The 27,696-nt window shown below is 57.5% G+C and overlaps 2 protein-coding genes across 13 annotated transcripts; both read left to right on the top strand.

Annotated features, from left to right (window-relative positions):
- The first annotated feature begins 450 nt into the window (after window positions 1-450).
- On the top strand, window positions 451-5,354 carry DOK3 (docking protein 3). The gene is made up of 5 exons (XM_028102709.2): window positions 451-569; window positions 1,521-1,826; window positions 3,958-4,057; window positions 4,169-4,341; window positions 4,445-5,354. The coding sequence occupies exons 1-5, from the start codon at window positions 504-506 to the stop codon at window positions 5,141-5,143; spliced, it is 1,344 nt and encodes a 447-aa protein (XP_027958510.2). The 5' UTR covers window positions 451-503; the 3' UTR covers window positions 5,144-5,354.
- Window positions 5,355-11,437: 6,083 nt separating this feature from the next.
- On the top strand, window positions 11,438-27,553 carry PDLIM7 (PDZ and LIM domain 7). Of its 12 annotated transcripts, none has more exons than XM_028102680.2 (13): window positions 11,438-11,520; window positions 12,471-12,577; window positions 16,196-16,347; window positions 16,428-16,458; window positions 16,923-17,041; window positions 17,689-17,825; window positions 17,988-18,024; window positions 18,971-19,056; window positions 19,198-19,444; window positions 20,408-20,588; window positions 26,689-26,809; window positions 26,908-27,023; window positions 27,212-27,553. In XM_028102680.2, the coding sequence occupies exons 2-13, from the start codon at window positions 12,482-12,484 to the stop codon at window positions 27,296-27,298; spliced, it is 1,410 nt and encodes a 469-aa protein (XP_027958481.1). In that variant the 5' UTR covers window positions 11,438-11,520; window positions 12,471-12,481; the 3' UTR covers window positions 27,299-27,553. The 12 variants fall into 12 exon arrangements, with proteins under 12 accessions (XP_027958481.1, XP_027958482.1, XP_027958483.1 ...); XM_028102681.2 differs by having other exon boundaries at window positions 19,207-19,444; XM_028102682.2 differs by having other exon boundaries at window positions 18,986-19,056.
- The last annotated feature ends 143 nt before the right edge of the window (window positions 27,554-27,696 follow it).

Below are 27,696 nucleotides of genomic sequence, written 5' to 3' on the forward strand. Positions count from 1 at the left end.
GCAGGTGAATATTAGAAATATTTCCAAGATAAAGACCAGCAGAGTGGCACTGAGAGGGTGCCAACCAGGGCTCAAGAGTGAGGAAAGCGAGGAGCGGGCCCGTCTGGCTAGAAGAGGTCCTGGGGCAGGGCAGGGCCATGGGAACTTCAGGTGCCGGGGTGTGCGACTGCCCTGCTCAGAGGAGAGGTCGGAGCTTATGACTCACAGCCAGCTGACCCAGGTGCAGGCAGAGGTCAGCCGCCCTCCGGGGGTCTGAGGCCCCTGCCAGGCACACATGGGCACCTTGGGCCAGCTGGACCCTGAGGAAGAAATATGTGATGTCCCCACCCCCTATCCTAACTCCTTTACTGAAGACAGGCGCCCCTCCCCCCAGCCCCGCAGCTGCCTCTCTGGACAGAGGGAGGGGGAAGTGGCCAGAAGGGGAAGTGTGTGGAGTTCCCCTCCAGCCTGTCATCAGTCTCATCAGGCCCTCGGAGTGGCAGTCCCGGGGCCTGGCAGCGGCCATGGAGCCTCGGGAGACTCCCATCAAGGACGGCATCCTCTATCAGCAACACATCAAGTTCGGCAAGGTGGGGACCCTGGCTGCCAGGCAGCTTGCCCAGGACGGTAGGCGGCGGCCCCAGCCTCAGCCCACCGGGACCTGGGAGAATGGGGAAGGAGTCAGGGTGGGGAACCCAACCAAGGTGTTGGGGAGTAGAGCAGAGCCCCATTCTCAGCTTGAGTGAGCCTTTTGGAGAGCCTGTCCTGTTTGCGGATGGGGAAGCCAAGCGCGGGGAGGATCTAAGAATCCAAACCTTGGGGCAGGGCAGAGCTGAGAGGCTGGCTAACCCAACAGCCTTCCGCCCTGTGTCGTAGAGGCACCAAGGCTCCTGTGGAGAAGGCCGGGGCTGAGTCGGAGGAGCGCCAGCCTGCAGACAAGGGCTCAGCTCCTCCCAGCCCTGTTACAGGACACAGTTGGGGGGTTTGCCTCTCTCCCCAGGCAGCAGGCCCTTCACCCTCACAGCTCAGCTGCAGCTGCTGCCCAGGCAGATAAACAATCTGTTTCCTTTGCTTTACGCTATTTGCATGTTTCCTTCCTTGCCATCATGAGACCGAGGCCTCCCTCCTGCCTTAGCCCTTGTCCCATGGCCCAAGTGACCTTTTCTTTGGGGAGAGAGCATAGGGGGTACCAACACAATGGTAGCATCAGGGGTCTGCTTCAACCACGTCAGAGACATGATCCAGTAGAAGCCCCAACCTTGCATTCTCATGGCTTTTGAGATGTGAGGACACTAGTGCTCATGGGGGTCACAGTTAGGCAATTGGTGGGATGGATTTGAACCCACAGTTGACCGGCCGCCAGCACAGACTCTTCCCCCTGCTGGGCTGGCTCTAGCAGGGCCCCTTTCTCTGGGGCTCTGAGGATCTGGGGGAAGCAGAGGCCAGCCAGGGTGGCCAGGAGCACTTGCTGAGCAGCGTGTGCTGAGCTACAGGGAGAACCACCACCCAAGGGTCTTTTCCTCCATCCTCATCTCCCACAGAAGTCCTGGCGGAAGGTATGGGGTCTGCTGTATGCAGGAAGCCCATCAGGTGTGGCACGGCTGGAGAGCTGGGAGGTCCGGGATGGTGGCCCGGGGCCAGCAGGTGACAGGTCTGCAGGACCCAGCCGGCGCGGGGAACGGCGGATCATCCGCCTGGCTGACTGTGTGTCTGTGCTGCCGGCTGACGGCGAGAGCTGCCCCAAGGACACTGGTGCCTTCCTGCTCACCACCACAGAGCGAAGCCACCTGCTGGCCGCACAGCATCGCCAGGAATGGATGGGCCCCATCTGCCAGCTGGCCTTCCAGGTGAGCATAAGGGGCCAGAGGTGGGCCACCTGGCCCCTGACCTTGTTCATCTCCATGCTCACTCCCATCCTGTCACTCAGCAAGTACCTGCCAAGCACCTGCAACCTTCGGGGGAATAGCCCTGAAGTCCACAGAACGAATCTCAGATGGCCATTCATGCTGTGGGGAAAATGAAAGGCTGGTGGGACCAGGCATGAATGGCGGGGTATTAGATGGGAAGGTCTCTCAGGAAGGGACAGTGAGCCAAGTCCTCAAGGACAAATAGCCCACCAGGCAAAGATCTGAAGCAAGAGTGACCCAGACACTGAGGTCTGAGGAGTGTCCTGAACAGAGGGGGCAGCATGGGCAAAGGCCCCGTGGCAGGGGAAAGTTTGATGTGTTAAAGGGGCAGAAAGGCCATCGTGGCTGGAGAGTAAGGAGTGGGAAGGAGCCCAGGAGGAGGCAAAGGTGGAGAGTTTGGTGGGAGCCAGCTGAAACTACTCTGGGCCACATGCAGAGTTCGGGGCTTTATTCTGAGTGAGAGGAGATGCCTTTGAGAGGGGGATTCTCTGGGGAGCCAGGGACTGAGAGCTTTAAAGCTTCACAGGGTCTATGAAGGACCAAAAGGAAATGAGCCTAGCAGTTCCTCAAAAACTTAAACATAGAGTTGCCATATGACCCAGCAATTGCACTAGTAGGTGTATACCCAAGAGAATTGAAATAGGTGTTCAAACAGAACTTGTATGAGAATGCTCAGGGCAGCAATATTCGCGATAGCTTAAAGGTGCAGACAACCCCAACGTCTGTTAGCTGATGGTTACACCCAATGGAGTCTATGCATACAACAGAATATTATCTGACCATGAAAAAAAAAATGAGGTGGGCGCCTGGGTGGCTCAGATGGTTTAGCGACTGCCTTCGGCTCAGGTCGTGATCCTGGACTTCCAGGATCGAGTCCTGCATCAGGCTCCCTGCTCAGCAGGGAGTCTGCTTCTCCCTCTGACCTTCTTCCCTCTCGTGCTATTTCTCATTCTCTCTCTCAAATAAATAAATAAAATCTTTTTAAAAAATGAGGTAATGATGCATGCTAACACCATAAATGAACCTGGAAAACATCATGCTAAGTAAAAGGAGCCAGACACAAAAGACCACACATTAGTATCAGTCTATTTATGTGAAACACCCAGAATAGGCAAATCCATGGGACAGAAAGCAGCTTAGTGGTTGCTGGGGGCTGAGGGGGCGGGGAGTGGGTAGTGACTGCTAATGGGTTTCCAGGTAGAATGATGAAAAATTCTGGAACTAGATAAAGGTGACCATTACACAACGTTATGACTATACTAAAACCACTGAATTATACACTTTAAAATGGTGAAATGGTAAATTTTATGTTGTGTATTTTACCACAATATTTTATTTTTTTAAAGATTTTATTTATTTATTTGACAAAGAGAGAGGGAGAGAGCATGAGCAGAGAGGGGCAGAGGGAGAGGGAGAAGCAGGCTCCCCATTGAGCAGGGAGCCCAAGGCAGGGCTCGATCCCAGGACCCTGGGATCATGACCTGAGCTGATGGCAGACGTTTAACTGACTGAGCCACACAGGCATCCCTACCATGATATTTTAAGTTTAAAAAAAAAAAAAAAAGGAAATGAACAGGAACAAGGAGACCAGTGAGGAAGCTGTCGCATGTGACCCTGGCCATGCCACCGTGGGCCAAGGTAGTTGTGCTGGAAGTGCTGAAAGAGCTCAGAGGATGTGAGGGCAAATGGTGAAAGAGGCCTAGAGAAGGATGGAGAAGCCAATTCACTCGCGTGTCCCACCCCTGAAGCTCCTGCCCCTTTATCACTCCAAGCTGTTAGGGACACACACAGGCAGGCCCAATCCCTGGCCAAGTACAAGTGCAATGGGGACCTCCTCTTGTGTGCCGCTACTTTACAACTCTCAGCACCCTCAAGGGGGCACCTGGGGGCTGCAGGTGGGGAAATAGAGAGGTCCTCACGGTCGTGCAGTGTGTCGGGGACAGAACTGGAAGTGGCATCCCAGTCCCTGGATGTTCCTGCCTGGCCTGGAGTCCTGGGTTACTGGCCCCAGGGAGAAGATGTAGAAAGAGGAGTGGGGGGAGGGCTCTAACTTCTGTTTTTCATTCTCCAGGGCATAGCGGAGTATTCCTCAGGACCAGGGGAGGTGGAAGCTTCCAAGAGGGGCCTGGTCCCCATGGAGGAGAATTCCATCTACTCCTCCTGGCAAGAAGGTGAGTCAGGGAGGGGCAAGGGCAGCCTCAGCCGTCCTCCACCCAGGGCCGGGACCTTTGGGGAACCCAGGCGAGCTATCCCTGATGCCCTTGCCACCCTCCTGCCTGCAGTAAGCGAGTTTCCAGTGGTGGTGCAGAGGACCGAGGCTGCCACCCGCTGCCAGCTGAAGGGGCCCTACCTCCTGGTGCTAAACCAAGATACCATCCAGCTGCGGGAACCCTCCAGCCCCCAGGCCCTCTACAGCTGGCCCTACTGCTTCCTGCGCAAGTTCGGCTCTGACAAGGTGAGGTGCAGGGAGTGCCCTGCTGGGAAGGGTGGCAGGTGGACTGGTGCCCAGGTCCCTCCGCCACGAACCCACCCATACCACCCCCCAACCCCATGTCCAGGACGTGTTCTCCTTCGAAGCTGGACGCCGCTGTGACTCAGGCGAGGGTCTCTTTGCCTTCAGCAGCCCCCGAGCCCTCGACCTGTGCAGGGCCGTGGCCGCTGCCATTGCCCGCCAGCGGGAACGGCTGCCAGAGCTGGCTGGGCCCCGGCCCTGTCCCCTGCCTCGGGCGACCTCCCTGCCCTCACTAGACCCGCCAGGAGAGCTGCGGGAGGTGCCCCCAGGGCTGGAGCCCCCCAGCTCCTGGAGGGCACGCCTGGCTGAGCCCGGCCCCCAGAGTCTGCCCCCACTGCTGAGCCCGGTGCCCCACGATGAGCCGGTGTCTGAGCTCTACGCATCCGTGTGCAAGCGGGCCAGTGGGCCCCCAGGCAATGCCGAGCACCTCTATGAGAACCTATGCCTGCTGGAGGCAGGCCCTGTGCTGCCCAGGGATAGGGACCCTGAGCAGGAGGGTCCCAGCCACCGCAGCCCCCTGGCCAGCCCCATCTACCACAACAGCGAGGACCTGGGCTGGCTGGGCCCTGCCCATGACAACAGCCTTGAGGCCCAGTACCGGCGGCTGCTGGAACTGGAGCTGGGCGACAGTGATGAAGCTGGGAGCTCTGGCCGCCCCAGTGCTCACACGGGCTTCAAGGCCAAGCTGGTGACGCTGCTGAGCCGTGAGCGGAAGAAGGGCCCAGCCCCCTGTGACCGGCCCTGAAAGCCCCGCGAGGCTCTGTGGCAGGAGGAAAGACAGGTGCTCTGCTGTTCCTGGGCCAGGGCCAACAATGGACATCTGTGACACAGCCCTGCATCCACTCTGGCCTGCAGGGGTAAGGCAGGCTGGGGAGGACCCCTCCTGTGCCCCGCCACTCCCCCCCACCGCCGTGTACAGTGTACAGGTTTGCTGATAATAAAACCTCCCAGCTCTGCTCCTGGTCCCACCTTGTAGCACATAGTGTACAGCTGGCAGTGGTGCTCACCGGGCCACACAGACACACAGACCCTCACTCACGTGCCCAGAAGCAAACACCAGTGCCCTGTGCTGGGTGCCGGGGACACACCTAGCCTGCACTTGACCTCTACGACTCGTGGGCTCCAGTCCACTTGAGCAGATGGGTGGGATGCAGATAATTAGGGCCCATGTAGTCAGTCCTGTGCAACAAAAATAACGGGGACAGTAAGGCAGGAGGAGAAATCGGGCTTGCCCATGCGTGAGGTGCCCTCTGAGTTAAGTGTGAAGGACAGGCGGAGCCTTACCAGGTGGACAGCAAGCCCCCGGTCTTTCCAGGCTGAGGGTGTGTCTGGCACTGGCCCAGAGATAAAGGGAAAAGCATGGAGCTGACAGGGAGTTGGTGGCCAAGTGTGAGAGGCCTGACCATCCTGCAGTGAGCCTGGTCTCATCCTCAGCAGAGAGACACAGTCAGATTATAGAAGGAGCCATGTGGAAAACAAATTTGAGGGAGCCCAACTGGAGACCAAGTAGCCTGATCTGGGGAGGAGGTAATAGGTGGGGAGTGGGGGAAGGGCAGGTGGAAGGGACTTCAAAGATTTGCACAACCAAAACACCTGCTCCCCAATAAGACTCCAAAATGTGCAGACACTTCTGGGGAACCTTGGGCCTCAGTCTCCTCAACCGTCAAGGACAAAGGTCAAATTACCTACCAGGCATGCATTCATGCCTTAGAGTTTTACTGCCTGCCTACTCTGTGCCAGGCACTGGGGACACCGCCATGTTCAAGACAGTGAGGTCCTTTTGTTTTTGTTTTCCGTTGTTTTTTTTTTTTTTTTTTTTTTGGAGAGAGACTGGGGGTGGGGGTGAGGGAAAGAGAGAACCCTAAGCAGGCTCCATGCTCAGCACGGAGCCCCATCATAGGGCTTGATCTCACAACCCTCAGATCATGACCTGAGCCGTAATCAAGAGTCGGAGGCTTAACTGAGCCACCCAGGTACCCCATAATTCAGTGAGGTTCCGTTCTCAAGGATCTCATGTTCCGGAGGGAGATAAACAAGTGTCTTGAAGACTTTGGTGCCCTCATGCTACTCCTGTCACCATGCCTGAGGCCTCCCTGCACAAAAGCATCATGCCCCCAAGAATCTTGCCCCCAGCCCCTTGACCTCAACTCTGCCTCCACTGCCCATGCCATTGGCACATCCTGCACCTCTTCATGACAGTGATGCTCCCTCTACACAATCTTATTTCCAAGCATCCACCTCTGGCCACCTCCTTTTCTCCTTCCAGCCCTCTTCCAATGGCATGGCCCATAAAGCCCCTCTCCAACCACACTGGCCTACAGGACCCTTTCCTCGCCATCTGTGCAGTTGCTCTCCGCAACGCCATCCTTGTCCAACTTCGATTCTTTGCTCCGCCAATGGAGCAAACCCCTTGTGCTCCTCTCTTCTTCCATCTTATTTGTCTGGCAAAGTGCCCAGCCTCAGGTGAACCCAATTACCCTCCATGCCTGGGCTGAGGAGAGAGGATGGCTCAGTTTGCCAAGCTGGGAGGGGAGGGGGGCTGGACACAAAGCGCACGGGTTGGGGAGCAGACACTTCTGTCATCGTAGGGCAGGACGGAGATGGTGCGGCTGCTGGTGCACTTGCCCCCACCAACGTGGGGGACGGGGGGGCAACTGCCCATGGCCAGAGAAATTCACACAACCAGGCTGACCACATTCTCTCATGACGTGATCTCGAAGCTCAGATAGACAGGCTCTCCGGAGAGCTCCTCCATCCCAAGACCTTCTCACCTTCTCCTCTCCAACCCCACTCCTTCTCATCTCAAAGATATCCTGGACAGATGGCAGCTGACAGCAGCGAAGCCCCTCGACCACCCAGCACTTCACTGGCAAGTGCACCAGCAGCCGCAGCATCTCCGTCCTGTCCTACGATGACAGAAATGTCTGTTCCCCAACCTGTGCGCTCTGACCCCAGCCCCCCTCTCCTCCCAGCTTCGCAAACTGAGCCGTCCTCTCTCCTCAGCCCATGAATTCCACCATCACCATCATCTTTTCCAGCCACATGCAAACACGCTCCATAATTTTACATCTTTAAAGAAAACTTTGACCTCGCATTCGGCTTCAGCCACCTCCCCGTTCCCTTTTCCCCTTCACAGTGAAACTCCTCAAAAGCGTTGTTGATTACTTTCATTTCCACTTTCTCCTATTCTCCCTTTAGCCAACTCAAGTCTCCCCGTGGGCCCCACTGATCCATTACATCACTCTTATTAGGGTCACCAACCTCTTGTTCCCCAAAACAAAAGCAACCTGGTCTCCCCAACTTCTCAGCAGGATCTAACATCTCTCCTTAAAACACCATTTTCACTTGGTTCTCCTCCCTCCTCACAGATCTCTCCTTCCCAGCCTCAGCTGGCACCTCATCTGCCAGAGTTCTGCCTGGGGCTCCGGCCTCAGACACAGTGTAGCTCAACCCTGGCTGCACACGGAATCACCTGGAGCCCTTTTAAAAATGCCTACGCCTTGCCCTGCACCCAGGGGCTGAGATTTCCTCAGTCTAGGTGCGACCTGGGTACCAGTGTCCAGTTTTTCAATTTCCTGGATGATTTCTGTGTGAGTCCAAGGTGGAAAACCACTGCCATAAGTGAGCCAATTCTGTTTCCAGATCTCATAGACCATCTAAATGTTCATGACTCCCAAAGGTACATCTCAGCACAGAGCTGTCCCCCTGAACCCCAGATTTAAGAATCCAACTGTACACCAGACTCCTGGATGTCTGAAAGACATCTCCAAATGCAATGTGTGAAAGGAGGTTGTGGGCAGGGGGTTTCTGTGCAGTGCTGGCCACAGAGAGAAAAGCCTGGAAGGATGTTAGAGGCAGGGGGAGGTAGGTTTCAGCCCCACTTATGGGAGGGGAGTGATGTCTTCCCTATGACAGGGAAAATCTTCCCATGATCGATCAGGCTGCCGGCCATAAAGCAAGCTGAGGCCAAGAGGCTACCCAGTCCGGTTAGCTGCAGCAAGGACCCCTCCACCCCACAGTGGCAAACCAGCCCTTGACAGCTCAGCAAATCCCAGGACACTGAAGGTTACCTAGAGAATTAGGGTCATGGCCAGAACTGGAACCTAGAACTCTGGGTCTCTGTTCTGGCATACTTTTTTTTATTACAAACCTAAGACTCTTTGCTTTATGTCAGTTTTTGTGAGATTCCAACCAGTCTATAAAAGAGAAAGTCTTTACAAATCTCCAGGATTCTCAGGCCTCGCCCTGGAGCTGCACTGTCCTGAACACTAGGGGGCACTGCGTCCTAACCTGGGGCCTGTTCCTCCCCTTGTGCTGCCTTTGCAGGGAACATTGGTGGCTTCATCCAGGCCTGAGCCTTGCACAAGCCAAGGAATGGGACCCTGGTGTCCTCTGCTAGAGGACTGCCAGGACCCCCAGGCTGCCACTTGTTCTTTTACTCACATGCTGTTTCACCTTCTCAATCCTTCCTTCGTCTCTTCATTCACATCCCCTGTGTACAGACACTGGGGAAATGGTGCACGAGACAGACAAATCCCTGCTCTAATGGGACTGACATTCTAATGAGGACAAAGAGCAATGAAGAAACAAGCACCCAATATAATGTCAGATGGTGGTAAGTGCTATGGGGAAAAGTAAAGCAAGGTAAGGGACTAAGTGCCCAATGCAAGTGACATGTCAAGGAGCTATTGTTTTAGATACGGTGATCAGGGAAGGCCCCTTGGAGGAGGCAACAGCGGAGCAGAGATCTGAACAAAGTGAGAGAGCCTGTTGTTTAGGTAGCAGGGGAACCTGTTCCAAGCAGAAGGAGCTACAAGTGCAAAGTCCCTGAGGCAGGAATATGCTTGATGTGTTGCAGGAACAGTGAGAAGGCTGGAGTGGCTGGGGTAGAGTGAGCAAGGAAGGGAGCAGTGGGAGGTAGACTCAGCTTATTAATGTCACGTACATCTTAAGGACCTTAGTTTTATTTCAAGTGTAACATGAGCCCACTGGAATGCCAGAAGCTGAGGGTGATGTGGTGTGATTTCTGCTTAAAAAATATCACAGCTTCTGCATGGAGACTTTAGATTAGGTAAGGGTGGAAGCAGGGAGATCTGTTAGGAGACTGTTAAGGCATCCAGACACAAGAGGAATGGCTGGCTGGTGACCAGATATGGAACATATTCTTATTCTGAAGGTGGAATTTGCAGAATTTAAGGTATAACAGAGAAAGGAAGGATAACGTCATAGTTTTTACTGGGCCAGGTGGATGAATGGTGATGCCATTTACTAAGGTGAGGAAGAAGTTAGGGAGGTGGAAAATCACAAGTTTAAACTGGGATGTGATGAGCTGAGATATCTAGTAGACCTCCAAACAGAGCCTGAATAGGACATTGGATATTAGAGGCTGGAATTTGGGGTGGGGGGAAGGTCAGGACTGGACATATAACCTGGGAGTCCTTGGCATATAGGTGTTATTGATAGTCACAGGACAAGATGGGGTCCCGGCGAATGAATGTAGTCGGGAACATTTCATGGCCATGTTAGGAGGCAGGTGCGGAGCCGCCAAAGGAGGTAGAGAAGGATTAGCCAGTGGCAGGAGGAGGTAGGAAGCCAGGGGCAAGGGAGAAAGGTGCCTGGACCAGTGCTACTCCCAGGCAGGGCAAAAGGAAAGCTGACCAATCACCATTGACTTGATAACTTGGAGGTCATTGGAGACCCTGAGAAGAGGGAAATAATTCAGAGGACTGGTGGAAACAACGGCCTGACTGGAGTGAGTTCAAGAAAGAGCAGGAGGAAAGCAAGTGCAAACCGGGTTACAGACAACTCATTTGAGAAATTTTACTCTCAAAAGGAATAGAATAGGGGACGCCTGGTGGCTCAGTCGGTTGAGCATCTGCCTTTTGGCTCGGGTCATGATCCCGGAGTCCTGGGATCAAGTCCTGCGTCCGGGGAGTCTGCTTCTTCCTCTCCCCCTCCCCCCTGCTCATGCTCTCTCTCTCTCTCAAATAAGCAAAATCTATTTTAAAAAGAATAGAAGAGCAATAGTTGAAGGGGAGTTGGGATCAAGAGAAGATTTCTTTAAAGGTAACTCTTACAGCAGTCTGTGTAGTCAGGGAAATGATGCACAAGAGGGAAATGTGATGAGGGCGGGGGTGGGGGGGTGGGGATGGAGAACAGCCTCAGCCATGCCCTAGAAAGAGCTGAGGGGTAGATGCCTATTCCCTCAGCCGAACACTGCCGCTTCTGCTCAATTTCCCCTGCCATCTGTGCTAGCTGCCCGGGAGGACCTCTAGGGACAAAGTGGGGACTCTGACACCCCTGCTAGAGTCACCCTGTTACATCCCCACTGCCTGCGCTGCCTTCTCTGGAGCGGGGTACCAGGCAACAGACCATTTCAACAGTGTGGAGTCGTTACAGGGCAGAGGGCTGTTGACTGCCTGGGCTCAGGCTCAGAGCCAGGCCAGGGGCCCCCTCCAACTCTGTCCGCCCCTGCCATTTTTTTCTGCCTTTTGTAGAGGGTTCTACAAACCTAGCTTCAAGATCCCCTGACCCCACCTCAACTGACCCCACCTCGAGGTGTTCCACACCCGCAAGTCCCTCCGATTTAGAAAGTCTGGAGACGCCGAAGGCTTGCACCTTAAGCCAAACAATGCCTATCCTTACGATGGACCTGCAAGGCGAGTATTACTGACCCATTTTTCCGAGGAGGAAACTGAGATTCAGGATGTCCAGGTCTGTTTGGTTTCGAAGGCCGCTTTCTTTCGGCTCGGCCAGAGGGAGGCGCAAGGGGCAGGGCGAGCTGCTAGCTGACTCCTAGACCACGCGACGGGCAGCCCAGGCCCTACCCAGACCCCGCCCAGGCTCCGCCCCACCAAGGGGTCCCGGGCAGGCCAGGCCTTCCAGCTCCAAGCAAAACGGGACTTCGTGATTGGGCGGGGCGGAAGGATTGGGTGGGGCTTCCCAGTCGTAGAGAGGCCGCTCGTGGGCGTGACTTTGACGGGGCGTGGCCTATGGCTCCGCCCCCTCCCGCGGGCTCAAAGTAGACGGCGGCCGCGGGGGCGGGGTCAGAACACGGGTGGCCGATCCCAGCGCGGTTCTTGGGGGCCAGCTACCGGGCAGCGCCTCGGCGGGGCCGAGCAGGTACTGGCGACCGCGCGGTGCGTCTCGGGCTGGGCCAGGCTGAGGGCAAGAGCCTGCTGGGGACCACGGAGGGCACCGGGGTCGAGGCCAGCGCTGCGCTTCCTCCTGCGAGTCTGGGCCCCTGCCTCCGCCCCCGCCCCCGCCTTCCTGCGGCGAAGCCGGCTGCGGCAGGACCGATTGGCGCCTGCGCTGCTTCCTGCGCCTGGGACTCGGCCAATGCATGGGGCCCGGGCGGGGGACGGGGGAAACTGAGTCACGTCGGGATGGTTCTAGGCCTGTGCGGGAGGCACCACCCCAGCTGGGCTCCAGAATGAATCCCCTACCTGGCCACGCTTTGGGATCCAAGCCCTCACCGATTTCCATAGGAGCCACGGCCCCGCCCGGTCTCCCCCAGCGCCCAAAGGAGTCCTCATCAGCCTCGACCCGTCCGGGAATGGCTAGAACCCGCTCCAGCCGCCTCCCTTTCCACCCCTCCCCCTCGCGTCCCGAGCCCCCGTGTGCTCCCTCCGCTGGCTCCGCAGTGTCAGCTTACACGCCTTATATAGCCCGAGCAGGCTTCAGCGCGGCCTGCCTGTCGGGACCTGGGGGCGGGGGAGAAGAGCGCCGGCCCCTGACTCACCCGCCGTCTGTCCGAGGCTTAAGGCTGGCTTGAGGGGAGGCCATGTCAAATTAGCCCTGCAGCCCATCTCTGAATGAAAAGAACCTCAAGACTAAATGAGGGGAACCCCTCATCATCCCAGTCCCTGGGGGAGGGGGTTGCCCCTGCCTTTCCAGAATGAGGTCTGCCAGCCAGAAACCCAGCCACGGCTGACAAGGTGCCCGCCTACCGGTGCCCTGGCTGTGTTCAGCGGCTGCTCGTGCCTGCCTGGCACCAGTCCAAGGCTGGTGTCCGGAGCTGGGCCTGCCTGCACACCCACTATGCTGTCCACTCACCGTTTCTTTCCTCCCAGGAGCAGGCACCATGGAGTCCTTCAAGGTGGTGCTGGAGGGGCCAGCACCTTGGGGCTTTCGGCTGCAGGGGGGCAAGGACTTCAATGTGCCCCTCTCCATCTCCAGGGTGAGCCATCTTTGGGGGAGGGGCTCCCCCAGGAGTCTTTGAGTGTTCAGGTCTCCGGTTGGTGATGGGAGGAGTCTGAGCAGGAGTGAGCCAGGTTCAATAGAGCAGGAGGTATCTAGGTCCAGAGATGTGGTGGGCACCTGCCACAAAGACTCCCAACTAGGTGGGTACTGGGAGAGGAGCACCCACAGTTCCCCAGCATTGCCCTGTATTTTGATGCCATTCCACAAAGCTCCTGGGGCCACCTCTGAGGCCCCAGGGGAATGCCCATTCTGCAGGAGGGGAGCTTGAGGTCTCTGGGAAGTATCTAAGCTGCTTGAAGGAGCAGTGCTTGGAGCCAAGCCCCAGCCAGGGCATTCTTGACTGCAGGATCTCACTTCAGCCTCATTGCCACCCAGGGAATAGCAATTGTCATCCTGTTTTTCCAGATGAGGGAACTCAGGGCTCGGAGAGGTAGAGGGGCCTTTACAGCGATTCCTTGGCAAAGCAGGGATTTGAATTCAGGCACTGGGATGGTCTGCAGTTTGGTGGGGAGTGGGGGCACTTTCCAGCCTCTGTGAGATTTCTCCATCTTCATCCATTGGTCCTATTCAGGATGCAGTGGCCTCTGACCCAAAGCAGGGGTGTGGGTTGGGCCTCTAAGGTTCTAACTTCAGCTCCTGAAGGCCTGCTCTGGTGGGGGCGGAGCTGGGGGCTGGCTCCTCCCTGTGGCAGGGGGATTGCCTTATAAGCCCAAGAATGCAACCTCATGCTGGGATGGCCAGCTGGGGACTAGAGTCCACAGAGCTGAAAAAAGCTGGTTGAGGCCTGAACCCCTAAATGCCATTGGTGGGCCCCTCAGCTGGTGACCACGAGGACATAGCTGCAACTGTAGGGTCAGTTGTGGGACACAAAGAGGGCGCCCAGAGAGAATGAGGCCAGCCCTGGGACTGGTGTCTGTGGCCTGGGGGTCAGGAGGGGGCGGGGACTTCCTGCCTGCACATCCGCCTGTCCAGGGAGGCCCACCCAGGCGCCCACTGAGCAGGCAGCTGTTGGCAGGAAGCCCAAAGCAAGCACAGCCTGGAGGGGGCCAGGTTGTCCAGGCACTGCCCAGCCTGAGAGGGGCCCCAAGGCCAAGTCTGTCTACAGGAGTTGGGCTTGGTGGACAGGGCAGGCGGGTGGTCATTGTTCTTTCCAGGGACCTTTCCATGGGGTTCCCCTGGGAACTGCCCTGCCAGCTGGGTAGCTTAAGTCCCCCTACTACACAAACCCACCCCTACAATTGTCAAGGCTTGCTAGCTCTGAAAACGTATTCTATATTCCCCTCTCTGGGAAAGTGCTAACCAATGTGGCTGGGAGCTGTAGGCCTTGGCTGGACTCTGAGACTCAGTTTCTTCATTGGAGGGGATGGGCAACATAATAGCCTGAGGGATGGACTTTAAGATGTGGCCTGTTGGGGGCACTCTGGGTCTGAGCTCCCTTGTCAGCAGCCCTCACTGTGGGTGGGGCCACAGGCTGAGCCCAGCACTGGAGTTGGACCTAGGCCCTGGTGGGTGGGCGAGTGGGGTGGTCTTTTCTGAGTTGGGCCAGCCCCTCCCTCTCCGCTGACCCCAGGGAGGAGGAGGGGCTAGGGCTGGCTGTGGGCCCAGGCCTGGGAGATGAGGTAATGTCTGAGACTTGGGGGTTGGGCTGCCTGTTGGAGTCCTCAGGCTGACTCACCCCCACCCTATGCAGTGTCCAGCTCTCTAGCTTTTCCCCTCCTTGACTCCTCAGGCCTCTTTGCTTCTCTCCAGCCCCCCACCCCACACCCAGGGTTTTCTCCTGCTTCCCTCTCCACCTCTGACCACGCCTCTCTCCCTCTTGTGCTTCCTGTCCTCGCTCGGGAAAGGAAGTAGTCCCCAAATCCCCACCCCTCCCTGGGAGCCAGCTGCTCCTGCCCACCCCCAAGACCTCTACCTCAGGCTTAGCCCACACCTCCCAGGAGCCAGCTTGTGTGGGTAGGGAGTGGCTGGACCAGGTTTCCCTTCTACTGACTCACCATGACCTTGAGTAAGTCAGTGACACCCTTGAAAAGAAGTGAGTGTCACTTCTCTATGCTCACTATAAGGGGTTGTTGGATTGAACTAAAAGCTAGAGAGGAAATCTAGGCCCCAGACCCAGCCAGGGGTTTAGGGAGTTGTTTGAGGTAGGATGACCTCTGAGTTGGGTCCCAACACTCAGCAGAGGTAGCCTCGTGTAGTGGAGCCTTAGGGTCAGGGTCAGACCTGGCCTTGCTTCTTACCAGCTGAGCAGCTTGAGGCAAGTTACATAAACTCTTTTCCCATGTGTAAAATGCATATAATTTCAGACTCCACTCCGCAGGTTGTTGGAAGATTCGGTATTAGCGTGTGACAGTACGCGGTGCTCAGTAAATGTCAGCTGCTCTTCTTACCATGTAGCAGATGAAAAAGGAGGCACCCAGCTGTCTTGCCCTTCTAACCTCCCAAGCGTGAAATGGAGCCAGCTCTCCCTTCTTGCCCCAGTGCTGCATCTGGTGTCTCTGCCTTCTGGAGATCTCTCTAGAGCATCCCACCTCCCCTCTCCCTGCCTCAACTTAATCTGTGCATTAGCCCACCTGAGGAATCTCCTGAGGCCACGGGCAGCCAGTACCTTGCAGTCCTACCCCCCCAATCTCTGAAATGTGAATTGGCCTTCCGGCACTTCCCCATGGAAGTGTACTTAATGCCAGGCCCCTTGCCAGATGCCCAGGCAGCTCTGTGGGCTTAGACCCACAAACAGCTGTGTCACCCCTTTCTGAGGGGCTAGAGGGCTGGGAGCGCCCACTGGGGTTTGTCAGGGTTACCTCTATCAGGGCTCTGGGAAATACCCCACTGGGACTTTCAAAGGGCTGATGGCCCCTCCTAACCTCAAGGCCAAGTCCTGGGTCCTTCAGTCTCAGTTCATGCTGGTGGTGACCGTTACTGCCAGCCCACTATTACCCCTCATTTGCCACAGGAACCGGGGATTCCCAGGGCAGAGCCCAAAGGACTGGGGGAGAGGGTAATGTGGCAATTGTGAAGGCTTCAGGGTGACACTCATTTACAACCTCAGCTGACACCTCGGGCCCCCTTCGGTCACTTCACGGGGAACCTGGAGATGGCGGGGGCCTATTCCTGGCTCTCACAGCGTCCTGGCAGATCCCTGTAGCTGGCCCCAGGACAGGGTGCTGGGAGTGTAAGAGGTCAGTAGGAGCACCTGGCAGTGTCCTGTAGGAAGTGGCCATAGGCAGAAGCCAGCGGTGGGTGAAACCGCCTAGGCAGGAGGCCAGCAGGAGGCTCAAAGGCTGTGGTTGGAGCTGAGAAGCTTGGGGCTTAGCCTGCAGGTGGCTACTTGGTGATGTCACAGCAGTTCTGCACCGTGGGGAGGGAGGTCATGGAGGTGAACAAATGACTAAATAAATAGGGTAATTCGGGTGTTTGTGAAGTTCAGGTGAACCCCACCCGCCCAGATTGTTTTAGTGTTCTGCAGCTGCCCAGAAATACGTTGAACGAAGAGGCCTCTGGGTTCTAGAAGCGGGGCAGCTTAAGCAGGGTTAACTAATGTTGGCCTCGGTTTGGTCTCCAGAGGCTTGGGCAGCCGTGACCTTCCATCTCTCCACAGCTCACTCCTGGAGGCAAAGCTGCACAGGCCGGTGTGGCTGTGGGTGACTGGGTGCTAAGCATCGATGGAGAGAATGCCGGGGGCCTTACGCACATTGAAGCCCAGAACAAGATTCGTGCCTGTGGGGAACGCCTCAGCCTGGGTCTCAGCAGGTACAAGGGCCCTGGCCTGCCTGGCGGGTGGGGGCACCCCCAGGCCTGGCCTACTGTTACCCCTTCCCCTTCTCCTCCAGGGCCCAGCCGGCTCAGAGCAAACCGCAGAAGGTAGGCCTAGGACATCTGAACACGACATCTGGGCGGTGGGAGGAGTGGGACTAGACTGCTGAGCTGACTAGCCCTCCCCCACAGCAAGGAGCCCTGATACCCCCATGCCTGGCCCGAAGTAGAGGGTGGGCGCCAGAGCTGGGGTAGTCTGGGAAACTGGGAGTTGGGCTGGGAGCTGCCGCACGGTCTGGGCACCACGCATGTCTGCCTGTCTGTCCGCTGCCTTCCGCTGGCCTGTGCTACAAGCCCCGCTCGTCTGCCCTTTGGCCCGCGTGGGCTGAGATCATCCCTCCCACATGGGCCCCTTGAAACCTGAGGTCCCTCCCCCCACCCACCCCATGCCTCCGGCCAGATGTGTGGGTGCGGGGCTGGAGCACCGCTGTCCTCTCCACGCCAGGGGGGCACCCCCCTCCGGCCCAGCGCTCCCGCCCCTGCCTGCCCTGCCCGGCTCTGTCTCTGCCCAGGCCCTGGCCCCTGCCGCGGACCCCCCGCGGTACACCTTTGCACCCAGCGCCTCCCTCAACAAGACGGCCCGGCCCTTCGGGGCGCCCCTGCCCGCTGACAGCGCCCTGCAGCAGAATGGGTACGTCGGTCCTGCCCACCCACCGCCTGCGCCCACGCCATCTGTCTGAGGCCCCACGCCCCCGCAGCGCGCTGCTGCTCAGTCTGCATTGCGCCCCAGCCTGGCTGGAACCGTGCGGCAGCAACCCCTGGCGGCTGGGGCGGGGCTGTGGGCACTGGGCCCCTCCGAGGGTGTGGCTCTTGCCCAGGCGCTCTGCTACCTGGGCGCTCTGAGCCAGGCAGCGCCCCCCCAACTGGTGGCCCGGGGTTGGGGTGTGGTGTCGGGCGACTGAGCCCTAGATACTCAGTGCAGCCTTGCCCCTGGCTACTCTGACCCCTTGCCATTTTTCTTCTTCCTTGTGTCTGTCCCTTTGTCCCTTTATCTGTCCATCTGTCTATTTCCTTCACAGGTGCAGACCCCTGACAAGTCAGTGAGCCCCCTCTGCCTGTCCCTTTCTTCCTTCTTTTTGGCATTCTGGGCGGTGGCCCCTCCCCACCCTAGCTGCCCTCCTTTCCTCTTACTTAGCTACCCTCCCCCGCCCCAGCAGGGCCCTGGCCTTGCCCTCCCCCACTCTCCCAGCACCATAACCCACATGCACCAATCCCGGGAGGGGCTGCCCCCACTGCCCACCCGCCTGCATGAGGTTCTGAGCCACACCCTCCCCACAGACAGCCCCTCCGGCCGCTGGCCCCAGACGCCAGCAAGCAGCGGCTGATGGAGGACACAGAGGACTGGCGGCCTCGGCCCGGGACAGGCCAGTCCCGTTCCTTCCGCATCCTTGCCCACCTCACGGGCACCGAGTTCAGTAAGTGCCAGCCCAGGGCAGGGCGGACTCTCCTGCTGGCTCCCAGCCTGGGCCCGGGCTCTGCTGGGAGCCTGCTCTGGTGCCCTGTGACCTTCTGCCGGGGCTCAGGGCTGGGGTGGCCCTCGGTCTTCTCTTGGTCAATGCCTGCCTCTGCCCTCTCAGTGCAAGACCCGGATGAGGAGCACCTGAAGAAGTCAAGGTAAAAGGACGGGCCATAGCCCCTCTTTCTCACTTCCTGCCTTGCCCATTCCAGCCACCGCCCTGTGTCTGCTCCTGAGGGTCCCTCGCCAGGGCTCTCCGTTTTCCTTCCTTCCTTCCTTCCTCCCTTCCGTTCTCCCTCCCTTCCTCCCTTGCAACTCTCCTTCCTTCTACTTCCTCCTCCTTCTCTCTGCCCCCCAGGGAAAAGTATGTCCTGGAGCTGCAGAGCCCACGCTACACCCGCCTCCGGGACTGGCACCACCAGCGCTCTGCCCACGTGCTCAACGTGCAGTCGTAGCTTGGCCCTCACCGGCCGGCTGTCCTCTCTGCCTCTCTCTTTCTGTTCCTCCCACCCAGGGCACCCCCCCCCCCCTTGGTCGCTGCAGCTTCTGCCTAGCTCACTCCCTCCTTTCCTGCCCCTGGACTGAGCCTCCTGCTGGCCTGGCAGAGGGGCTGGCCTTGTCTGACACTGCCTTCCCTCTTTGCCCTGTGGTATGTCTCTCTGCCAGGTCTGTGCTGGCTCAAGCATGGAAATAAACATTCTCAGCCCTGCTTCCCCTGCCTCTGCCTTCTATCTTTGTGGGCTTGGTTTGTGGTTTGGGTGTGGGGGTGTTAGATGGTTCAGACCCAGTGTGGGCCATGCCAGTCTGGGTCTCAATGAGGGGTGGTACCTGGCAAAGCAGGCCCTGCCGTCAGAGCTAGATCTCTGGGATGAGGAAGCCCCGAGAACTGCCCCAGAAGGGAGAGAGTCCTGCTCCACCTCCCAGCCCTGTACGACAGGCCTGCCAGCTGGAACCTGGCTAGGAGAAGCCACTGCCCTACCCATACCTACCCCTGTGGGACCTGGAGTCCAGCCCAGCAGCTCTCATGCACCCAGGCATCTCCCATGGGGACAGCAGGACCAAGGTTGGGGGGGTGGGGCCACACCAGGAGCCTCAACCATACAGGGCCTTGAATGGCAGATCTTGCAGCCAGGTGCCCAGGACAGAAGCCCCAGCCCCAGCCTCAGCTACACCCCAGGAACCCTGGCCTGGTGAGAGAGAGTGGGCTTGGGCCTGGGGAAGGGTGGGTAGCCTCCAGGGGCATGCGGGTGGGGGGGAGCCTCCAAGCTGCCCCAGGCTCAATTCCCTGACCTTTGGGGTCCTGGGCACCTCCCTGGAGCCACTTTCCTTAGCCCTGGCAGGCCCTACCGCCCCCAGTCCCACTAGCCGCCCACCCTGGGCTGTGGACCCCGCATTTGCTGAGCGCTACGCCCCGGACAAGACGAGCACGGTGCTGACCCGGCACAGCCAGCCAGCCACGCCCACACCTCTGCAGAACCGCACCTCCATCGTGCAGGCGGCCGCTGGAGGGGCCACGGGAGCAGGCGGTGGCAACAATGGCAAGACTCCTGTGTGCCACCATTGCCACAAGGTCATCCGGTGGGTGGCCCTGTTCCTTTTCCTACTCTGGCCTTTCCTATCCTAAAGCCTGGCCCAGGCATCTTTCCGACCTTTGCGCCCCTGACTGTCTCCGCACTCATCTGGCTGTCACTGTGGCAGGATGGGGATTCAGTTCCCAGTAGTGGTGGGGGCAGAGGCCTGGGCTAGGTCCTCAGATTCTGCATCCTGCATCCCTTCCCCCACTGCACCCCACGTCAGCCTCTATCAGCCCTGCTGACGTGGAGGAAGTGCCAACAACACACTCCAGCTGCACCCCTAGAAAGGCCGCTCTCTGGGCAGGGAAGGGCCTGCCCCTCCCAGCCCCTCTGCTCTCCCTCCTGTTCACTTGGTCTCTGCCAAACCTCTGCTCTCAGGACAGACAGGCCCGAGGCCCCTCCCTCCCTGTGCTGTTCCCTGGGGCCCAGCAGGGTCACACAGCACCCCCAGAGTCAGCGTGCTGGCTCCTTAGAACCTTGCTAGTTCTCAGCCCTGGTCCTGCACTGCTCTTGACTCCTGTCAGCTCTTAGGCTCTGCAAAGAACCCCCTTCTTCAGACATTTATGTGGGACCTGCAGGCCCCTCCCCAGGCCAGATGGACCAGGCAAGTGGGACAGGGTGGGGACCAGGGTCGGCTCAGGTACCCACTGTTCTTCAGAGCCCGTGGGCACTCTGGGCCTCCTGCCCCCAGGGCCCCAGTTCCTCTGGTTTGTCTCACTGGGCCCAGATCAGCAGCCCCCAGCCAGCGTAACCCTCCTCCTCCTCCCAGCACTGCCTGTCACAATTTCTTGTCAGAGCGGTGTAGCTTCATCACTGTGTCATCACTCGGGTCACCTCCCATGCCTGTTTCTCCTTTATCTGGACAACGGGGAGCATGAATTTCCCTTGCAGGCTTCAGAGTAGGTGTTCACTAACGTTACATAGGACAGGCGTACACTCCCTCTCACTGCCCTCGCCTCCCCCTCAGGGGCCGCTACCTGGTTGCGCTGGGCCATGCATACCACCCCGAGGAATTTGTGTGCAGCCAGTGTGGGAAGGTCCTGGAAGAGGGCGGTTTCTTTGAGGAGAAGGGTGCCATCTTCTGCCCACCCTGCTATGATGTGCGCTATGCACCCAGCTGTGCCAAGTGCAAGAAGAAGATCACAGGCGTGAGTGGGGCTGGTGGGGGGCAGGGGGAGGGCGAACATGACCCCATCAGCATGGAAGAGTGCTAAGGAGGAACTCTTGGGCCTGGGGGCTCTCCCCTCAGGAGTCCTTTGGATCCTTAGCATCTTAATAAACGGGATGCTATATTAGTCTCATTTTACATTAGCCAAGATCCTCTTCACCGATGACCAAAGTCCTGCTCAGAGGGGCTCAAGCAAGCAAGAGTGTTACAGGTTTCCCTGGCTCTCTGGAAAGTAGAGCGTTCCTGTGAAACTTCCACAAGCCAAAATGGCGTGGTGAAGAAGCAAGTACTGTTAATTTATGTGGAAGAAAATTTGAGCGTTCCCAGACCCAAAAAATAACCTCATGTAGGCTTGTCTGGTACCTTTGGACACATCTTGCTAGCAGATGCACAAAGTAAATCAAGATGAAGCGCAGATGCTCACAGACTCAGCTCCGAGCTGTGGCGGCCTGGTGCCGGAATGCGGCCTGGTGCCGGGATGCCGAGTGTGGCTCCTGGGGAAGGAGCCGGGTGGGGCCCCCTGCTCAGGTGAGGGGTATGAGCTGCCTCTATAATGGCTCACTGCAAAACAAATGCTGAACGCTCTTTTTCACTTTTTGTCTTTTTTATAAAAGCAAAATTTCTTTCAGTTAGAGGGTCCATCATAAGAGTGAAGTGGTATATCGTTAGCTTCTAAAAAGCAGGAGGTATGTGCATGGACTCAAACACTCAGAAAGCCTGAGGGGCACTAGCTTCAGGCCTAGTTGAAGGCATGTCCTGGGGTCATCAGGACTTTTCCCCCCACTTGCCTCTGTTGTCGTGGTCTGTGTTGGCTTCGTTCCCTGCGTACTTTTACTTAGAAGCTGGCAAAGGTGGCGCCACAGTGGCTCCAGGATTCCCTCTCCGCAGCTTAGCGCCACAAAGCGAATAGGAGCACCCCGGTGCCAGCCGACACGTCAGGGGTCCCAGTGCTGATGCTCATGGCAACAGCTGTGTCACATACCCATCTCGGGCCTCAAGCCGCAGGACGCGGATTAGCCGGGCCTGAGTGACACCCGCCGGACCCGGCGGTCCCACCCGCACCACAGACAGAGTGAGGTGGGGTCGGTTCCCTGAAGTAAAACAGATGACGTTACCCGAAGAGGGAAGGCCCACGCGGATGCCAGTGGCTGTGTCAGTGGGGTTGCATTCAGCGGCGATAATAAAACCTCACTACAGAGGTTTCAGCAGAAGGGGTTATTTACTTCACTCACAAGAATCCCAGGGCTGAAACAGCAGCTCCAGGATGCCTTTGGGCTTTTCCTACCTTTGGCTCTGAAATCCTTAGCATGCAGACCTTTGTCCCCAAGCCTCTCATATCATGCTTACCCGAAGACTACTCAAGCCCCAGGCCTTGTGTTCTTGTTACAGGCGGAAGGAGAGGGAAGGGCCAAATGGCCTTATTTTAACAAGGTTTTTGCTTTTGACTCTGGAAGAAAAACCAGGACCTTGCATCTTTATCTCAGTGTTTGGAATTGTTATCCTTTGAGCACCTGAGCTGCAGGGGAAGTTGGCAGACCCAGGATGTTAGCCTTCATCTTCCGTGAGAAGGCAGAAGGGAGTCGTGACAGGCTTTGAGGAGGCTGACCCACCAGGTGTGCCACCTCCAGTGCACAAGAGGACAGACAGTTCACTGTGCCTGGAGGGCATAGGACTATGGAGTGCCAAAGCCAGAGGGCCAGACACAAATTTGTGATTCAAAAGCCTGTTCTTCCGACTGAGGCCAAAGACACAGCAGAGCCTGGCCATGTTTTCTGCAGGGTAACCCAGCTGCCAACAGGAGCCAGGCTTGGGGTTTGGCTCATTGTGTCATGAGCATAGAGTGATGGGCCATCTACCTGCCCCCATTCATTCTTATTAAGTGCGGACAGTGTGCCAGATAGTGTGCCCCTTGCTCAAGGACGCCTCATGAAATAACAGGTTTGGGCCCTGCGCCTGGGAGCTCCTACTTGGCGGGGAGGACTCAGAGGGTGTCAGGGGGTCAAGGGCACAGCTGGAGGAAAAAGGGGCAGACCAGGCAGGGTGAAAAGCTAATGGGGTTCCTGTCACACATGTATGGAAACTGAAGCCCAGAGACGGACAGAAACTGCCCAAGGCTGCAGAGCATGAGAGCTAAGCTGGAGCGGTCCCAGACACTATTGACTCCCAGCTTGGGCTTTTCCTGACATTTCATGCTTCTTATTTCTGGATACAGAGGCAGAGCTGCCAGATGTGGCCAGAGAGCTCTGTAGTGATGTTCCTATTAGTAAGGATTACCTTGACCGCAAGCAGTAGAAAACTCAAAACAGTGGCAGCTTACTTTCCACCTAAAAAAGTCCAGGGGTGGGCAGTCTGGGACTAATGGGCAGATCTAGGCTTCTGTATCTTGTTTCTCGGCCATTCTCAGCACAGGCTTACTTAACACTCTTAGTCTGAGATGTGCCTCGGCCAAAATTGCCACGTTTCAGCCAGTAGGAAGCGCGGGAAGGGGGAGAAGGGAAGGACGGCCCATGGCAGCCATCTTGAGATGCCACCACTCAACCCTTGGGCTTCCTTCCCATTGGCCATATCTCAGTCACATGACCATGCTGAGCTGCAAGAGAGGCTGGGAAAGACAGTCTATTTGGGGCAGCCATGTGCCCAGCGAAAAAAATGGAGATTCCATCAGTAGACAGGAAGGGGGAAGTGGATATTATCACAGTCTTTCTCCTTGTAATGACAGTTTGTGTTGTGGAGCACTTACAGTGTGGGGGGCATCCAGGTTCACGGTCCTACTATAGAAGTCAGTGTGGTGATTCCCACTTTCTAGATGAAGGAATTTTGCCCCAGATCATAGTCCTTTCCCTGCCAGCCTGGCCACACCCCACTGGGCTATTCTAAGAGAATGGGCTGGATCCCAGGACCTTTCTTGAGCTGGGCATCTACAAATCAAGGCCCCACTGTCAGATGACTGCGCTCTCTGCATTACACTGCACTCTTGTCCTGCTGCACCTCTGTCCTGAGTGGACAGGGTTATCACCCCGGCCACAGATGAGGAGCCAAGCCTAACAGGGCCTGGCTGGCTCCCAGGTCCTGGAGTAAGCCTTGGGTGGCAAACCCTCTCCTGCCCCAGCTCAGGCTAATGTTCCACAGAGGCCCAGGAGCCCTTAGCTTCCCCTCTTGCAGGGACTCAGGGCCTGACCTGCCTCGAGGCCCCACACTGCCCTCTGCCTGCTCTAGATCTGAATGCTGCTGGCCCTGGTTGGCCCAAGGGTCCCCGGGATTGTCAGCCCAGGCCCAGCGAGAGAACAGACTCTCACTCTAGGGGAAAGAGCAGGGGGAGGCTTACCTCCCCAGCCTGCCAAGCGCTCCGTTCCTGTCTGCGCCCAGAGCTCAAAACTGTTCCTGCCCTGGGAGATCAGGATGGAGCATGGGGAGAGAAATGCAGGGCAATCAGCTAGTTTCCGTGGAGTTGGAGGGAAACTGCACAGCGTGAGGGACACATTAGAGGGGACCTACCCAGGTTTGGGGGCCACCTGAAGCCCTATACTCTTCAAGTTCACCTCTCACCACTTGCCCCTCTCCAGTGCTCCAGCCATGTGACCCATTTCATTTTGCCAATGTGCTGTTTCCCTTACCACAGGGCCCTTGCACAGTCTGCCCTCTCTGCCAGGAATACTGTTTGAGCACCCTCTTTACCTTGTTTCTTCTCATCCAGAACTCCTATCATTTCCTCAGGAACACCTTCCCTGATACCCACCCTTTCCACCAGACCAAGTCCCCACAGTTTGCTCACTACTCCCCAGTGCTCTTGTCCCATCTTCTCCCCAGGTGTGAACTCCATGGGCTGGGACCAGGGCTGGTCTGCTTTGTATTGTGCTCCAGATATAGAGGATGATCAGTAAATGTTTGAAGGAATGGACAGAAGTGGTCTCTAAGCTGAACTTTAAAACTGAGTAGGAATTAGCTTGGAGAAGGATCAGGAGCGAGCACACTTAGCAGAAGGAATAGCTTGTGTCACCAGGTAACACCTGGGAAGGGTGCGAGATGAGGCCGAAGAGGTTAGTGGGGGCCGTGTTAGGAGTTTGGAACTGGGGCTGATGAGGTCAGCTACGCTGCAGCAAGCTGCCTCTGGGCAGGGGGAGACAGCTGGAGAGGGGAACAGGCTGCTGGGGCCTGGGTCAGGGCAGTGGAGAGGGGAGACGCAGACACTGAGGAAACTAGGGCATTAAAATAAATACTGATAACTGGCTTCCAGGTTCTTCTGAACACCAGCAGAAAGCTGCCTCCCTGCTCACGCACGCATACTGGACCCCGCCCTGGGCTACCCTCGCTTTTGCCCAAGCCCCCTGTGCCACCAGCTCACAGCCAAGTTCCTTCACCTGGAGCCTTTGTCTACTTCTTGAAAAGAGGCAGCACCAGGCAGTGGGAAGAGCCAGCCTTGGAGCTAGCTAGACTTGGGCATGAAACCCATTTCTGCCATCTATTGTCTATGTGACCTGGTGCGGGTCACTTTGTCTGGGCCTCACTAAAATGGTGGCATTCACTGCCTGGCCGGGGTGGTTGTGAGCTATATGTGAGATGCGACAGAGAGGCAGAGACTGCGCACATGTCCTACTTGGTCTACACTTGCATTTTAAATTAATGGGCAATATTTGAAAATCAGATTTCACTTTAACACCTAGATTTCAACCTGAGCCTTCCAGGCATTCCTGCACGAACTGCTCAGCACCATCCCTACGGGTGCTCCCCAACAACACCTTGCCCTATGGAGTACACTACCTGGCCCCAGCAGGCATGGGGTCTGGGACCCCCAGCTTCAAATGTGGGGCCATCCTTACAACCTGCAAGGCTGGAATTAGGTTCCCGTTTCACAAGGGAAGGAACCAGGTGTCAAGAAAAAGTAATGCCATTAGCCAAGTTACCCAGCTAAGAAGCAAGGTCTGGTTGGACCCACAGATCTGACCCGCCTCGAGGCCCCACACTGCCCTCTGCCTGCTCTAGATCTGAATGCTGCTGGCCCTGGTTAGCCCAAGGGTCCCCGGGATTGTCAGCCCAGGCCCAGCGAGAGAACAGACTCTTCCCTGAGCCTCGGCTTCCTCCCCAGTCCATTGGAGCAGGTTAACTCACGAGCGCTTGTTGATGAGCACCCACAGGGACAGGTGCTGTTGCAGTACCGCGGCTACCAGAACAGTCCTGTCTCATTCCCTCCCGGACCTTACATTTGAGCAGGAAGAAGGGAGGAGAGGAAATGCTAAGCAATAGATACAATAAGTAAATCACCTGGTACTGTGTTAATACAAGCTGGTGAGGGACGAGGAGAACAGAGTTAAAGGTATTGGGAACGTGGCATTGGAAGAGCAGATTGGAAGTCTTAACTGGTGGTGTCAGAACAGGCCTCTGGAGAAGGGGACACTGGAGCAGAAACTGGAAGGCAGTGAGGGGTGAGACTTGGGACATACCTGGCAGAGAGGACAGCCAGTGTGAACCCCAGGACTGGCATGCCTGGCGCGTCAGCCACGGGCAAGAGGCCATGTGGCGAGAGCAGAGGGTGCAGAGGCCAGAAGGAAATGCAGCGCAGGCAGGGATTCAAGCAGAGGGGAATGTGGACTCGCTCAGCTTGACATCAGTCTGTAAGGCAGAAGGAGGAGCTCAGAGGTGAATTTTGGGCCGTCCCCCGGGCCAGGAATGCCTGAGGCTCACATCCCGCATCAGGGAGGCAGTGAGAACTGGTCAGGATCTGGATGCACCTTGAAGACGGACCCCACAGGGGTTTCTGGCAAACTTGATGTGATGCATGAGAGAAAGGGGCATCTCAGCTGAGCAGATCGGAAGGATGGAGTTGCCGTCAACTGAGCTAGGGACAGCTGTGGGAGAGCAGGTTTGGGGTACAGAGGTGAGGTGCCGAGCTCTGCACAGGGCAAATCTGAAAGGCATAGTGGCCATCCGTGGGGAGACCTCAGGGCTGGAGGTAGAGCGGGAATGGTGGGTGTGCAGATGGAACATTTACCCTGGGAAGGAAGAGGGCCCACGGCCAGCCTTCCTATGTCCCCAGCTCTGGAGAGGAGGGGCCAAGCTGCCTGGTGACTGTAGCGTCCTCCTAGGAGATCATGCATGCCCTAAAGATGACCTGGCACGTGCACTGCTTCACCTGTGCGGCCTGCAAGACGCCCATTCGGAACAGGGCCTTCTACATGGAGGAAGGCGCACCCTACTGCGAGCGAGGTAGGTGGCCCCCCCAAGGGTGGGGGGGCACAGGTAAGGGGTGGGGTGTGGGGCAGGAGAGAACCCAGGGCCCCCTTCCTCTCTGCCTCCACCCTCAGACTATGAGAAGATGTTTGGCACAAAATGCCGGGGCTGTGACTTCAAGATCGACGCAGGGGACCGCTTCCTGGAGGCGCTGGGCTTCAGCTGGCATGACACTTGCTTTGTGTGTGCGGTGAGTTCCACCCCTCCCCCTGCCCCCCCCAGCCCCCTGCCTTGGACTCGGGTCCCCCTCCCCCACCCCCACCCGGGGTTCTTCACCAGCCTCCCTTCCACTCCCTGCCTCTGGAATTCATGAGAGGTTGGGAAGGGGACTCTCCTGCCACCCCCAAGCCCGTGTGGCTTGAGCCTGGCCGTCCTCAGATATGCCAGATCAACCTGGAAGGAAAGACTTTCTACTCCAAGAAGGACAAGCCCCTCTGCAAGAGCCACGCCTTCTCCCACGTGTGAGCGCCTCCCACCCACGGCCCGTCTCATCCAGCCCAGCCCGAGGGAGCTCCAGTTCCAGGGGCATCACCCCAGATTTCTGGATAGGGCTGGCGGAGGTCACCCCAACCCCAGCTCCTGGCCTGAGCCTGGGGTTCCCTGGGCCCTGCCCTCTCCCCTTCATTCCCTCGCACTCCCTCCACCTCCATCACACACCGGTGCTGGCCACACCAGCCCCTGTTCACACCCAGTGCCACAATAAACCTGTATCCAGCCGTGTCCTGCGTGTGCTTCTGCCTGTGCATTAGGAAGGCTGGGATTTGAGGCCCGTGGCAGGGTGGAGATTAAGATGGTCTTCCCAGGGCTGGCTGTCCTGGTCATCCTTGCGATGGGGACTTAAGACAGCTCATGGTCAGCAGGAG

Source organism: Eumetopias jubatus, unplaced genomic scaffold (genome assembly GCF_037043125.1).
Source record: "Eumetopias jubatus isolate StellerSeaLion01/CBP00866 unplaced genomic scaffold, mEumJub1_p1.0 scaffold_5, whole genome shotgun sequence".
In the NCBI taxonomy this organism is placed as follows: Eukaryota; Metazoa; Chordata; class Mammalia; order Carnivora; family Otariidae; genus Eumetopias; species Eumetopias jubatus.